Raw genomic sequence first — 13,429 nt, forward strand, 5'->3', positions numbered from 1 at the left:
AATTCTATCAGGAGGAGCATCATAGAATGCTCACTCCTATCCTCACCTCCCATCCATATTATCTAGTAGGGATCACCGCAGCAATCAGGAGCAGTAAGCCTCACTGATTTTATTACCCTTCGCCCTCCAACCAAGCTGAGGGAACAATTTGTAGCACACCACTTCAGCACAGATCAGGAATCAAACCGTGAAAATTTAAAAATTCTTATCCTTGTTTTCAAATACCTCCATGGCCTCGCCCTTCCCTATCTCTGTAATCTCCTCCAGCTCTACAACCCTCCAAGGTATCTGCGCTCCTCCACTTCTAGCCTCTTGAACATCCCCGATTTTAATCGCTCAACCATTGATGACTGTGTCTCCAGCTGCCAAGGCCCTAAACTCTGGAATTCCCTCCCTAAACCTCTGCGCCTCTCTATCTCTAGTTCCTCCTTTAAGACTTTCCTTAAAACCTACCTCTGCCATAATATAACCTTATGTGGCTTGATGTCATATTTTGTTTGATAATGCTCCTGTGAAGTACCTTGGGGCGTTTTACTACGTTAAAGGTGCTATATAAATACAAGTTGTTGTTGTTGTTGAACCTTTAGGTCTGAATGGCTTGATGCTACATGTAACTCGATCAGTGGAACTCAATCAAATTCTGTCATTTTCTGGTAGACCGAAGATTTGCAAGATGAATTGTGCTTCCTAATCTGCCACTTTAAAAAATCTGTAGTGGTAGAAGACTGGTGTTAGTCAATGCCTGGGAAAAGATGCTGTATTTTCTCGAGTCATGTGGATTGCAATACAATTGACAGGCATGCCTCTGTTTCGATAGCCCATAAATCAGACATCTGTCTAAATGTTGATTACTGACTGGTCAAAACTTCATAATGAAGTTCTTGAATGCCAGCGTCATTACAACATTTAATCTACTGCATTTGACTCATTCATAGGTAGGCAAAATTGATCAGTTCCTTTATTAAAAAAACATCAATCAATCTGAGCTGTCTTTACCATCTTCATTTTGGCGTACAGGTTGGACCTCCCTTATCCGGAACCCTCGGGACCTGGCCTGTTCTGGAGAAGGGATTTTTCTGGATGAGGGGTGGTCATGTTAAATTGGATGGTACAGGTACTGAGCAAGGGGATATTGGGGCTGGGAGTGCAGCAGAGAGATCATGGAGGGGGGTCGATTGCGGGAGTCGGCAGCGAGGATGGACTTCAATTTGTTCATGTCGGAGTTCTGCACATGCGCCACCCAGTGGCCGGGAATGATTCTGGGTGCGGGGTAGTTCCAGATAAGGGAGTTCTGGATAAAGGAGGTTCAACCTGTACTTGTGTAAAGGAGAATTGTGTAATATTAGGCTGCTGACCATACTCTATCCAGTGTAGTTACAACTAGAATTCAATTATTGTGGTTTTAGTATGTTAATCTTATCTTCGCGATCATGTCAGCAATTTATTTACAGTTTAGCAGATATAAAAGATGCCCAGTCGTGCAACAAAAAGGATAAGTGATGTCAAGGTATAGAATCCAAAGCAAACTTTGGGAATTTATACACTTGCCTCTGCCATGTATATCCTTGCTTAATGACAGAGCAGCACAAAGCTTGGCTCTCTGAGGTGACCTGAAAAATTTGTCAGCATTCATGAGAAGTTCTGATTGCTTGAATTTATGCCTACAGTTTGGAATGTTCTTTAAAGGCACTTTTGATTTACTAGAGTACCATCGGCTCCTGAAATCCAGTATCTTTGAGACCACTCGAGCGTGAGCAGCCTAATATCCACACAGTTGAAAGTAGCAGAGACCCACTTTTTCATGAATTTATTTATCTGCAATTGGAATAACGATCGCCTCCTGTGGCTTGCTAAATGTCAGCGAGTTCACATCACGATGCATGAAGTCATGACGGGACATGTTCAGCATCAATTTGCAGACACGCTACAATCCACTTATTTGTCCACTTACCTACTGCTTTCAATTCTCAAAGGGCAATTCAAAGACAGAAAGGAAAAATAAATCTTCTGTTTGCATCCTAAATAGATGCAGAGCAGATCTTTGGACACCACTTTGCATGAGACCTGAAAGTACCAGTAGTAGCTCAGAAATGCTGATCATTAAATATCAATATTGTTGAAAAGGAAACTGACTCACTGGAAGCTGCATGCCATGGAAATGTATGCAGTGATATTTTTAAATGAGATACATCAATACTTGAGCAACACTAAGCTTTGCATTCAAAATTAAGTGAAAAATGCAGTAAGCGCTTGCAGTTACATCATCTCATTTGCTAATTTGAACTCCTACGAGTTTGTGAAGGAGGCCAGAGGAAGTTAGCTGCCAAGCATAATTGCCATGAATTATTGAAGCTTTTGTGGTAACTAGGTAAAACAAGACTGAAGGAAAGACTAAAAAATAACCTTGAAAGGAATGAATGTAAATATCTACATTTAGAAGTTAATGAACAATTTAACCAATGTATCACTCAAGTAAAGCAAGCTTCTCCATTTCATCATTGTGTGGTGAGATGGTTTGCCCTGAAATCAGTGATCCACTGTATCAGTACTTATACCGTATCAGTAATTACACCAGCAATGACAGAAAGTCCTGGATGGGGCAGAAACGTACTCCAGGTTGTGATTATTTTAGAAACAGAGAAACAAGGTGCAGGAGTAGGCCATTCAGCCCTTCGAGCCTGCACCGTCATTCAATATGATCATGGCTGATCATGCAACTTTAGTACCCCATTCCTGCTTTCTCTCCGAACCCCTTGATCCTTTTAGCTGTAAGGGCCATATCTAACTCCCTTTTCAATATATCTAACAAACTGGCCTCAACAACTTTCTGTGGTAGAGAATTCCACAGGTTCACAATTCGCTGAGTGAAGAAGTTTCTCCCCATCTCGATCCTAAATGGCTTACCCCTTATCCTCAGACTGTGACCCCTAGTTCTAGACTTCCCCAACATTGATAACATTCTTCCTGCATCTAACCAATCCCGTCAGAATTTTATGTTTCTATGAGGTCCCCTCTGATTCTTCTAAATTCCAATGAATATAAGCCTAGTCGATCCAGTTTCTCTTCATATGTCAGTCCTGCCATCCCGGGAATCAGTCTGGTGAACCTTCGCTGCACTCCCTCAACAGCAAGAATGCCCTTCCTCAGATTAGGAGACCAAGACTGTACACAATATTCAAGGTGTGGCATCACCAAGGCCCTGTACAACTGTAGTAAGACCTCCCTGCTCCTATACTCAAATCCTCTCGCTATAAAGGCCAACATGCCATTTGCTGCCTTCACCGCCTACTGTACCTGCATGCCAACTTTCAATGACTGATGTACCATGACTCGTTTCACCTCCCCTTTTCATAATCTGTCACCATTCAGATAATATTCTGCCTTCGTGTTTTTGCCCCCAAAGTGGATAACCTCACATTTATCCACATTATACTGCATCTGCCATGCATTTTCCCACTCACCTAACCTGTCCAAATCACCCTGCAGCCTCTTAGCATCCTCCTCACAACTCACACTGCCACCCAGCTTAGTGTCATCTGCAAACTTGGAGATATTACATTCAATTCCTTCGTCTAAATCATTAATGTATATTGTAAAGAGCTGGGGTCCCAGCACTGAACCTTGTGGTACCCTACGAGTCACTGCCTGCCATTCTGAAAAGGATCCGTTTATTCCTACTCTTTGCTTCCTGTCTGCCAACCACTTCTCTATCCACATCAATACATTACCCCCAATACCATGTGCTTTAATTTTGCACACTAATCTCTTGCGTGGGACCTTGTCAAAAGCCTTTTGAAAATCCAAATACACCACATCCACTGGTTCTCCCTTGTCCACTCGACTAGTCACATCCTCAAAAAATTCTAGAAGATTTGTCGAGCATGATTTCCCTTTCATAAATCCATGCTGACTTGGACCGATCCTGTCACTGCTTTCCAAATGCGTTGCTATTACATCTTTAATAATTGATTCCAGTATTTTCCCCACCCCTGTTTTCTCTCGCCCTCCTTTTTTAAAAAAGTGGTGTTACATTAGCTACCCTCCAATCCATAGGAACTGATCCAGAGTCTATAGTATGTTGGAAAATGACCACCAATGCAGCCACTATTTCTCGGGCCACTTTCTTAAGTACTCTGGGATGCAGACTATCAGGCCCTGGGGATTTATCGGCCTTCAATCCCATCAATTTCCCTCACACAATTTCCTGACTAATAAGGACTTCCTTCAGTTCCTCCTCCTTGCTAGACCCTCGGTCCCCTCGTATTTCCGGAGGGTTATTTGTGTCTTCCTTAGTGAAGACAGAACCAAAGTATTTGTTCAATTGGTCTGCTATTTCTTTATTCCCCACTATAATTTCACCTGATTCTGACTGCAAGGGACCTACATTTGTCTTCACTAATCTTTTTCTCTTCACATATCTATAGAAGCTTTTGCAGTCAGTTTTTAATGTTACCTGCAAGCTTCCTCTCATACTCTATTTCCCCCCTCCTAATTAAACCCTCGGTCCTCCTCTGCTGAATTCTAAATTTCTCCCAGTCCTCAGGTTTGCTGCTTTTTCTGGCCAATTTATATGCCTCTTCCTTGGATTTAACACTATCCCTAATTTCCCTTGTTAGCCATGGTTGAGCCACCTTCCCCGTGTTATATTTACGCCAGACAGGGATGTACAATTGTTGAAGTTCATTCATGTGATCTTTAAATATCTGCCATTGCCTATCCACTGCCATATCTTTAAGTATCATTCGCCAGTCTTTCCGAACCAATTCACGTCTCAATCCATCAAAGTTACCTTTCATTAAGTTCAGAACCCTAGTCTCTGAATTAACTGTATCACTCTCCATCTTAATGAAGAATTCTACCATATTATGGTCACACTTCCCCAAGGGGCCTCGCACAACAAGATTACTAATTATTCCCCCCTCATTACACAACACTCAGTCTAGTATGGCCAGCTCTCCAGTTGGTTCCTCGACATATTGGTCTAGAAAACCATCCCTTATACACTCCAGGAAATCCTCCTCCACCGTATTGCTACCAGTTTGGTTAGCCCAATCTATATGTAGATTAAAGTCACCCATAATAACTGCTGTACCTTTATTGCGTACATCCCTAATTTCCTGTTTGATGTCATCCGCAACGTTACTACTACTGTTTGGTGGTCTGTATACAACTCCCACTTACGTTTTCTGCCCTTTGGTGTTCCGCACCTCTACCCATACAGATTCCACATCATCCAAGCTAATATCCTTCCTTACTATTGCATTAATCTTCTCTTTAACCAGCAATGCTACCCCACCTCCTTTTCCTTTCTGTCTATCCTTCCTGAAATATTGAATACCCTAGATGTTGAGTTCCCAGCCTTGGTCACCCTGGAACCATGTCTCCGTAATCCTAATTACATATCTGTTAACAGCTATCTGCGCAGTTAATTCATCCACCTATTACGAATGCTTCTCGCATTGAGACACCGAGCCTTCAGGCTTGTTTTTTCAACACACTTTGTCCTTTTGGAATTATGTTGTAATGTGGCCCTTTTTGATTTTTGCCTTTGATTTCTCTGCCCTCCACTTTTCCTTATCTCCTTTCTACCTTTTGCTTCTGCCCCCATTTTACTTCCCTCTGTCTCCCTGCATAGATTCCCATCCCCCTGCCATATTAGTTTAAACCCTTCACAACAGCACTAGCAAACACTCCCCATTGGACATCGGTTCCAGTCCTGCCCAGGTGCAGACCGTCCGGTTTGTACTGGTCCCACCTTCCCCAGAACCGGTTCCAATGTCCCAGGAATTTGAATCCCTCCCTCTTGCACCATTCCTCAAGCCACGTATTCATCTTAACTATCCTACTATTTCTACTCTGACTAGCACATGGCACTGGTAGCAATCCTGAGATTACTACCTTTAAGATCCTACTTTTTAAGTTAACTCCTAGCTCCCTAAATTCTGCTTGTAGGACCTCATCCCGTTTTTTACCTATATCGTTGGTACCTACATGCACCACGACAACTGGCTGTTTACCCTCCCCTTCCAGAATGTCCTGCACCCGCTCCGAGACATCCTTGACCCTTGCACCAGGGAGGCAACATACCATCCTGGAGTCTCGATTGCCGCAGCAGAAACTTCTATCTATTCCTCTTATAATAGAATCCCCTATCACTATGGCTCTCCCACTCTTTTTTTCCTGCCCTCCTGTGCAACAGAGCCACCTATGGTGCCATGAACTTGGCTGCTGCTGCGTTCCCCTGATGAGCCATCTCCCCCAACAGTACCCAAAGCGGTATATGTGTTTTGGAGGGAGATGACCGCAGGGGACCTCTGCACTACCTTCCTTCCACTGCTCTTCCTGCTGGTCACCCATCTGCCTGTGTAACCTTTACCTGCAGTGTGACCAATTCACTAAACGTGCTATTCACGACATCCTCAGCATCGCGGATGCTCCAGAGTGAATCCATGCGCAGCTCCAGTGCTGCAGTACGGTCTGTCAGGAGCTGCAGCTGGACACACTTCCTGCACACACTGGAAGCGTCCCTGATTTCCCATATAGCACTGGAGGAGCATGACACGGGTCTGGGCTTCACCATAGCATCACCCCGATACACTAATCTGATCTTCATAGCACATAAATCCCTCAATTAAAACTCTCAACAGTTAAAATGTATTGAAGGTTTGCTATCTATTTGATGAATAAAAATTTTAAACATAGTTTGAAAATTTAACACCAAGTCTTTTTGGCAATAGCACTTTACTAGCGCCTCAATCTTGGTGTTAACTGTTTAAATTGCAATTTATGTTACGTACGTACTGTCTCTTTTTGTGTTCCAGTAATCAACTGTTTCACGCGATAAACTTGCAGTCATGACATCATAATCTCCAGTGTGTGTCAGCATGCATTGCGATGATTGAAAGGTTCAAAATGGCAAAGCCAGACCTGTGTATTCTATGATTATACGGCATAAAGCTTACATAAAAGTAACTCTTAAGTTTTAAAGCATTTTTGGGTTCAGATGATGATTATAAACCGCTCCAGGTTTGACATATTTGGAACACCTCAATAAAATTACTGTTATATTCCTGAGGGTCCATTGATCTTTAAACTTTTTAAATAAACATTCAAATTTTAAATGCCTGCATTAAAACAACAAAGGACGAAGTTCTGTGCAATATGGTACACAGCCATATACTAGCATCCTGTGGTGTAATTTCAGGGTCTTTATCAATCAATTTTGCAACCTTTAGACATTTTTTGAAAATTATAAGCTGAGAATAATTCTTTCTGTTTTTAATCAACAGTTACTTGAAATTAACTGGACAGGACTAACAAATCTTCTGGACGTCCCAGGGTTGAAGTAAGTGCAGAATTCGTTGAGGTGTTTCGGCAGGCTTCAGCATTGGCCTGCTAGGCAGTGTTACAAATTTGAGATGAGAAAATGGCAAGGGTTGTTTATTTGTTTTAAAGTTAATAAAATATATTTTTTTGGAATTTATCTGTAGGTGCAAGTGCCAGAAAATTGATACAATGCATGAACAGCTAGGGTTTTTAGACTTTGAGGTCCCTCAAAAGCCCTCTGGATATTTGTGAATGGACACGTGTATCTAAACTGGAACAATTTCCTTGTTAGTGTCTATTTCAGATGTGGTACCCTTCCAGCTGAATTCCTAAAATAATATCCTTGAACAGAGAAAAAACCCCAACTATTGCACCATCTAATGGCATTGAATCACAAAACTTGCAGCATCGAAATCAGCCATTCAGCCCATCCAGTCTGCTGAAATGTTTTTCCTCTTATGATCCAACTAGTCGAATCCCACTCACTTCCTTGTTCCCCATATCCTATTATGGATACATGATAATTTCCCTGGCGTACTCTGTGTCAATGAAGAGCAGCCCCTCCCATACTTCACTTCGTTGATGGCTACTATGATGATTCTGCATCTGAATAAGCATTCACTGCAGCCACAGGAGGTCAGAAAGTTTTGTTTCTTTGCACAGTACAGTTGAGTTTGAAAGAATGCTCAGGCGTCTGCACATGAGATTGGTCACATAGAAATGATTACATACTTTGGGCCCAAGTTTCGGCAGGAGTTGCTCCATTTTTTTTGGAGCAACTCGATTTTTTTGGAGTAACTTCAAAATCGCAATTCTCCCCATTTAATTTCCTCCAGTGGAAGTGAGTTAGTTAGGTTTTTTTTTCGTTTCTTTTTTTTTTTCAAAAGGAGGCGTAACCAGCCACACACCTGTTTGGCCCATTTTAGCAAGTTTTGACAGCTAAAAGTTACTCCAAACTAACAGGCCAGTGTGTCTGCTCTGAAAAATCTTGCGGTGAAATAAGAAATCAGCGCAGGTCGCCAGAGATAAGGGGACGGGCGGGTGGACGGAAGGGAAGTGAGAGGATTCTGAAGCACTAAACACCTTGACAACATCAGCAGTACATCACATCTTTATCACAACACATTCACAACATCATCCAGAATAAATGAAAAATAAATCAATCAGTAAAAAATAAAAAGTCCTAACTTGCCGACTGCAGCACACATCGGCTAGCCCTTTGGCCAGGGCTAGGGGCGGCAGGCTCGTTACTGCTGGGCCGAACTGGCGGCTCTCCCTCACCCCCCTTTCCCCGATGCAGTCTGTCCGGAACGAAACGAGCAAGCTGGGTCAGCAGATGAGAGTCGTGTTAGAGATGAACGGTCACCAGAAAACGGCCGCACAGAGAAGACGATTCGGTCGGCTTGAAACAGGGATGGCCCTAGCACGCTTGGTCTTTTCATTCAGCTGCTCTGCGGTTAGATGACAGGCAGCGAATGATAGAGGTGTCCTGGCTTGATAAAACAAAAGCCGTGCCCTCGTCTTTCTGCTGCCGACTGCCGCTCCACACTGCACGTCCCCGCTGCTCATTGGCCCTGCGTGATCTTCGCCTGCGGCCCTTCTTTCGACTTCTGTCTAGTTCAGTCTGTGTGCCTGTCCACAGTGAGCCCTCTCTCTCTCTCTCTCTCTCTCTCTCTCTCTCTCTCTCTCTCTCTCCATTTCTCCCGCTGTTTTCCCCCACTGCTCGTCCGGACCGTCAATGGACTTGCCACCGTCTTGCAACATTACACCGCAATCGAATTTAAGGGAGCTTCAACTGGCAGCTCGTCATCGAGACCTTGGCGAATGGTCACCGTGAGCTCCGCAGGGACTGGACCGGTGATGCACACCCGCCTTTTTTCCCCCCCACGTGGTGACACTTTGGTCACTCTCGTCACTCTCCCTTTACTTGTGGGACAGTTTACTTTACGGGCAGTCTGTGTTTAATATTAAAATGAAGTGCCTGCATTTTTTGTGCAGAACTTATTGGTGATCCAGGGAGGGATCTCTGCCCAATTACCTGTTCCACCAGCCATGGCAACTGGAAAATCATCCTGTAAAATCTTTCAGGAAAAGTAATTTGAGATGTTTGGAAACTACCCGTATAGAACTTGAATGAATAGAACATAAAAAGTACTGATGGTCTTCATAACAGAACCAAGCGAAAAAAAATATGAAAGCCAGTTCAAGAATTTGTATTGGAATGATAAGGCAGTTAAAATTCATATTGTTTTTACATTTCTAATAACCAGGAGATGCTGGTTACAGTTTACAGTTATAGAAGCATTGATAATTACACACAAGAACATCAGAAGTAAACATTAAAAATACTACCTCCCAGAACCACTTTGTCACTAGGCCACAGATGTATATGATCTGATAATCTGCTGCTTGTCCAACAGCACTACAGCAAACGCAATACATTACAGCTCGCTCACACCTGCATCCAGAGCAGTTCTCAACTCAAGTCGAGAAAAAAGTGCACAGGATCAAGGCCACCTTTGTAACTCAATGCAGCTTAATTTTGAGGCACTGAATACCATCAACTGAAGTGTGGTTTAGACATAGCGTCACTTTGGTGCAATAAAACAATTCTTGTATCAAACTTTAATATGACTCCTTAAGATCACTTAAAAACTTTAAGATCACTTATAAACTTGTAAAGTTACAAAACTTACTAAACAATTTCAATTTGAAAACAGTTACAACAGTAAAAACAACAACAACAACAGCAGCAAAGAATGGTTGCGCCCATCTCTCATCCGCATCTCGATGAATGTGCACTTCCTCGTGGGGGTGGGTGATGGGATGGGGCTGGCCCGGCTTGGGTCTCCACAGAGGCTGGTGCGGGGAATGCAGTGGGAGTGGCATTTGATTGGCTGGGCTGTGTGCCCTTATTGCAGCAGCTACCTCACACACGCCCTCCCTGATGGCCTGTGCCATCGTTTGCACTGCCTCTGACATTCCCGCCTTCACTTCCTGTGTCATTACTGCTATTTGTCCCGACAGTCCCGTTACCTCATCACCCACCCCATTTACGGTGCCCTCGAGTGCTCAGGTAAGGACATTGGTCTCCACACCCAATGCCATAATCTCAGGCACATTTGTTGCATGCTGCATCTCAGGAGAGCCTGTTGGGATTCTCGTTCTCCTTGCCCTGGGTCTGCCTCGCGGCACCCCTCCAGTGCGAGGCGCAGGCTGGGACGGTGGGACCCTGGGTGTTCCAAGCTGCATTCCACCACCACCACCACTGGGACCTGCAACCACGGAACCTGTGAAACCATGAAATGCCGCACCAGCACTTACATCACTAAACACGGATGGGTACGTGGAGAAATGATGGCATGTCGCATCAAAACTTAAAGCACTACGGAAGGATGGGGAGGGGATGAAAGCATGGAATGTCGGACCAGAACTCTTCGAAGTGTCTGGCTGAGTGAGGCCCTGCACTATGGACTGATCCATATTATGATCAACATCCTCCCCTGAACATATATCCATGCCCCCTCCTCCCTCTCCACCCCCCCCGCCACCTTGGTCTGGATCGCACACATCTGAATCTTCAGGATCTTCAAGATTGGCATCATGTTCTGCAAAATATAACAGAACAGTCAAATGGTTAGCAGCACAGGAGGGGGGAGGATGGGTGGCATGAGTAGTCTCTCACGTAGCAGGCCAGACAGCAGGTTGATTTGAAGGGTCACGATGAATTTTCAGGACTTGCCCTCTCCCTCACGTGTGGGCCCAGCTTGTGCTGTACTGATTGATTTTCTTCAGGTGCGACTCATCAAAGCAGTGACCCTCTGTTCCAAGGTGCAGGTTTGGCGGGCCTCCTCCTGTTTGTTCTTTCCCTTTTGTTTTGGGCCAATTTCTTCTGCAAAGATGAAAATATAATTTTTTAAAGAGGGTGTCTTTCTGCTGGGTGGGACATATACAGATGGTCACATTTATAATTGCAATTCCATTGAAAAATGAAGATATTACTTACACTAACTACTTGACTAAGGTCCTGCCATTTTTTACACTGCCTTCCAAATCTCGCAGTACCACTGCCCAGTATTCTTCTGCAACTAGGTTCCAGCGTTTATTCATTCCTTTGAGTGCCATTTTTGTGCGACCTCTGTTGCTCGTATCCAGCTCCTGCCATCTGTTCTTAATGACATTAACTAGTATCTCCCCTTCATCAGGCAAGAAATTCTTTGTTCTCCGTGCGTTGTTGCATTCCTGTATTGAATTTACACTCTGATTTTTCAAGATACACATTCCTTAGCTTGCATACACCTATGCAGCACTTCTTTCCACTCTTTCAGGCACCCACAAATCACTGAGCTGACCCACTGAGCACGATTTACCTTTAAATGGCCGATTGCCAAGGTTGATGACCCATTGGGCATGCGCAACACTGCCGGCAATCAAAAACACGCTGGGCCCTAACCCCGCCCCCATGCCGGCTGTCTTGACCCAGCACGGCGCTAGTTCCGCCCCCCACAGCTTTTGCTGCGCCACGCCACGGGCCTGCAAGGAACTAGGAGTCGCGAGAATGACGAGGTTGGTTTTCGCCGCAGTTTTAATCCTACAAGGTGCGCCATTTTAAGTGGGGGTGGAAACTTGGGCCCATAGTATTTACAGCACAGAAACAGGCCATTTTGCCCAACAGGCCTATGCCAGTGTTTATGATCCACATGAGCTTCCTCCCACTCCATCAATATATCCTTCTATTTCTATTCCTTTTTCCCTCATGTACTTATCTAGCTTCCCCTTAAATGCATCTATGCTATTCGCCTCAACTACTCTCTGACCACTCTCTGAGCAAAGACATTTCTCCTGAGTTCTTTATTATACTTATTAGTGACTATCTTATATTTATAGATCTTAGTTTTGGACTTCCCATAAATGGAATCATCTTCTCTACAGCTTGTGTTCCTTCATCGTTGCTGGGTCAAAGTCCTGTAAGTCCCTACCTAACACCACATGGACCGCAGCGGTTCAAGAAGGTGGCTCACCAGCACTTTCTCGAGGGTAACTAGGGATGGACAATAAATGCTTCCGACACCCACATCCCAAGAATGAATTTTTTTTTTTAAAGGAAAAATATGTAACAACACTGAGTCCATTAGTTGAGCAGGCTGTTAAGTCGCAGCAGTATCTTGAGTGAAGTTATTGAGAGTATGAATGTACTTTAATCCACCAAAGTCCCTTGTGCCACATACCTTCCCCAGCCAGAAGGACAGAATGGATACCTCTTCCCGCAGTGCTGCTCTACATCTGTAAACAAGTAACACTGTGAGGAGCTGCAGTTTCAAATTGTTCACCAAAGTCCTTTGGGATCGTGAGTAAGAATAGAACTGCTCATGATATCCATGTTAAGAGTGCGAGGTGTTAAGAGTTTAGTGTCTGTATACAATGCAGGTGGATTGCAATGGATGTTTAATTTCTAGGACGGATGGCACACCTTCTGTATTAAGATGCACATTTGGTTAATTTCAGATAGAGTTGTCTCAAAGTGCCCTCTGTCTAACGTAATTATCAGGTACCATTGAATTACGATACTCGCTGTATTGAATTGGAGTGCAACCAAGCGTGTGTTTATCTTTGAATAAAACACATTTTGTTTCTGTTAATCAGTGGAGCTATCAAGTGCATAATGAACCAGATCAAGAATTTACTTGAAATACATCCTGCAGATTGTCCATGTTGGTTTTGCTTTTATTACTACAGTAGTATCTCAATTTTGAAAATCAAATATTTTGGTCTATCAAAATAACAGTCATATCGATAGTAGGAATACTTTAAAATGGCGCTGAGTAGCATAATAAGACTGGGAAAAGTTCCTAGTGTCTCAGAACATGATGTGAAGTCACTTCTTCATAATAACAAAAGACTTGACATAAATTTCACATTTATTTCTTGTGGCATGCTTCTATTTTCCCTCGTGCAAAGAATTACTAATGCACAATAATATAAAAAAATAACATCTTCTGTAGAGAACCTCAATTGTGGAACACAAAGTCATTGAATATTTCAGCATGTACGAACCTCCATTTAAAATTGGCTTTGTTTGTTTGTTACCTTGGGAGCAGTAATT

The 13,429-nt window shown here is 43.5% G+C and overlaps 1 protein-coding gene across 4 annotated transcripts in view; it reads left to right on the forward strand.

Moving 5' to 3' along the window:
* The window catches only part of LOC139264693 (extended synaptotagmin-2-like), a 267,559-nt gene that overhangs the window by 163,938 nt on the left and 90,192 nt on the right, over window positions 1-13,429 (forward strand). For all 4 annotated transcript variants that reach the window (XM_070881611.1, XM_070881612.1, XM_070881610.1 and 1 more), the window contains exon 7: window positions 7,290-7,345. In XM_070881611.1, the coding sequence (XP_070737712.1) occupies window positions 7,290-7,345 (56 nt within the window). The remainder of the gene's footprint in view (window positions 1-7,289; window positions 7,346-13,429) is intronic.

Source organism: Pristiophorus japonicus, chromosome 5, assembly GCF_044704955.1.
Source record: "Pristiophorus japonicus isolate sPriJap1 chromosome 5, sPriJap1.hap1, whole genome shotgun sequence".
NCBI lineage: Eukaryota > Metazoa > Chordata > Chondrichthyes > Pristiophoridae > Pristiophorus > Pristiophorus japonicus.